The 2,346-nt window shown below is 40.6% G+C and overlaps 1 protein-coding gene across 1 annotated transcript; it reads right to left on the reverse strand.

The window, feature by feature from the left end:
* Positions 1 to 201: 201 nt before the first annotated feature.
* Positions 202 to 579, reverse strand: LOC139473306 (uncharacterized). The gene has a single exon (XM_071255834.1). It carries the CDS (start codon positions 577 to 579, stop codon positions 202 to 204), a length of 378 nt encoding a protein of 125 aa, XP_071111935.1.
* Between the last annotated feature and the right edge of the window lie 1,767 nt (positions 580 to 2,346).

A 2,346-nucleotide genomic window follows, 5' to 3' on the forward strand; every position in this document is an offset into this window, starting at 1 on the left:
CATTATTAACCACCAGTTAAAAGTAACAAATATACTACGATTAAAATTGTGATAGCTATAAATTTACATTGAAAGACAGACGCTGAAGAAGAGACTGTGGCAGAATAGGTTTTTGCAGCAATAGTTTGGGATTGAGTTTGAACTATTTTTTTTGGCCTCATAATATGACAGATTTTGTGTGTATTTTATATTGAGAATGTTTCATTCATGGGCATTGATTGCACACACTTTTGATGAAGCAGCATGATCACCTTCACTGTTTGCACATTTGATGGAGTCAGTCGTGCAGTCGGAGCTCTCAAGAGCTCCGCCACAACGTACGCATATAGTGTTGCGAATGTAGAACTTAGCACCATGGCCAAATTTCTGACACGTGAAGCATTGGAGTGGATTTGGCACGTCTACCTCCACTCTGATGTTAAAGTAGCCAGCTTTGAGAGACTTTGGAATCTTTTGCAGATCAAAGGTGAACAAGTAAGTGTTAGTTTTATGAATTCTGTCATTTTGTTTTTTGGTGAAACGCTTGACAGCAGTAACACCTTGGTCTTTAAGTTCAGCCACCATCTCTTCTTCTCTCATGTCAGCGAGACAACGAGCATAATCCCTAATGATACCCTGACAGGAGTTATGTGTCCTGTGTGCAGAGACAACAACACTGATGTTAACAAACTGCTGAAATTGCAGTAAGTTAACAGATTGCTGTCTGTGTGCACATTCAACCAGGAGTGAACCGCTACGAAGGCATGTCACATTTTTTACTACTCCGCAGGCACCCTCAATGGCCTTGGAGATAACAAATGGGTTTAATTTTAATGGATTGCCATCAGCAGATGCAATGACTATAAACCGAGATCAAGCAACAGTATTTGGAGCGGCAGCTGCATCATCAGACGAAATGCAGTCAATGTGTCTATGTTTGTTATTCTTTGATGAACCAGATTGTGTTTGTAGAGACATGGTGTAATAATAAAATTCAACACCCCTACTCCCCACCTGCCATCGAGTGTCAACAAGCATGATGTTGCAGCGGAGCCAGTCTGCAACATCGGGGCTACAAAGGTGTCATACTCCAGAAAAAACAGACATGAAAAGCCATGATATCTTAAAGAAGAAGTGCCAGGCTGGTTCACCCCATGACACAGTTCCTAAGAGCACAGAATTCAGAGGTCTATATAACCATGATCCAATGCCTTCTGTCATAGGAAAAATAAATGTTTCATTGTTTCAAAGTCATTGCTATGAGGAAAATGTTTTGAAAATAAACTTTCCATGCACAGGGCATGGCGTGACCAGCCGATTGATAGAATCGGGCCAATTCTACCACCCGTGTAGGTGAAGTAAGGGTCAAAGTGGTGTATTGGGCAAAAGGAACACCGGTTCCTCGCTCCAGTGCCCTCAACCACCAGAATCCCGTCCTCCACCAACACAGGGGCGCAACCCACGGCAAACGGGTTGCCCAATTCGGTCGCCTTTTACGACCAGCAATGGGGTGCTGAGAAAACATTCTACCCCGGGTCCACATGGGGGAGGAGCTATTAGCGTTACCCAGCACTCACCACGGGGAGGTTGCTCTTCACGAGTGCCATCAACAAATAATGGCCCATCAACAGTCCTTCACAACCTTAGCTAAACTATCAATCTTTATACCAAACAACGTTACTGATAAGATGCTACCTTGGGGTACACCTTGATCTTGATCGTCAAAATCTGATAAGGTGGATCCCACACGTACCTAGAAATCCCCATCTGTTAAAAACTGTGATATAAAATTCTCATCCCCATCTCATGAAGATCCTTTAAAATTTCATGTTTCCAGGTCGTATTGTACGCTTTTTCCAAATCGAAAAATATAGATACGGTGTGTTGTTAATTGATAATAGCATTTTTAACAAATGTTTGTGATCTAACCAAATGGTCAATAGTACTTCTATTTTTCCTAATACCGCATTGAATATTTGTTATCAGATGATTTGTTTCTATGTACCATATTAATCTATTATTAATCTATTTTTTCCATGGTCTTACAAACACAGCTAGTAAGCGATACTGGCCTATAATTTGAAGGATCAGTGAGATCTCGGCCAGGGTTTTGTTATTGGAATAATAACAGCATTCCGCCATGACTAAGGGAAATTACCAGTTGTCCAGATATTATCAATTATATTTAAGATTGTTTCTAAACATGAGACGGGTAAATGTTTAAGGGACTGATAGTGGTGTTATCTGCACCTGTAGCAGCATCATGAGATTTCCCTAAGGCAGTATTGAGCTCATAAATGGAAAAAACATCATTATAGTCTTCACAATTATCACTGTTAAAATTAATTTTCTTTCTTTCTTGTTGGC

Source organism: Haliotis cracherodii, unplaced genomic scaffold, assembly GCF_022045235.1.
Source record: "Haliotis cracherodii isolate W230 unplaced genomic scaffold, xgHalCrac1.p SCAF_28, whole genome shotgun sequence".
Taxonomy (NCBI): Eukaryota; Metazoa; Mollusca; class Gastropoda; order Lepetellida; family Haliotidae; genus Haliotis; species Haliotis cracherodii.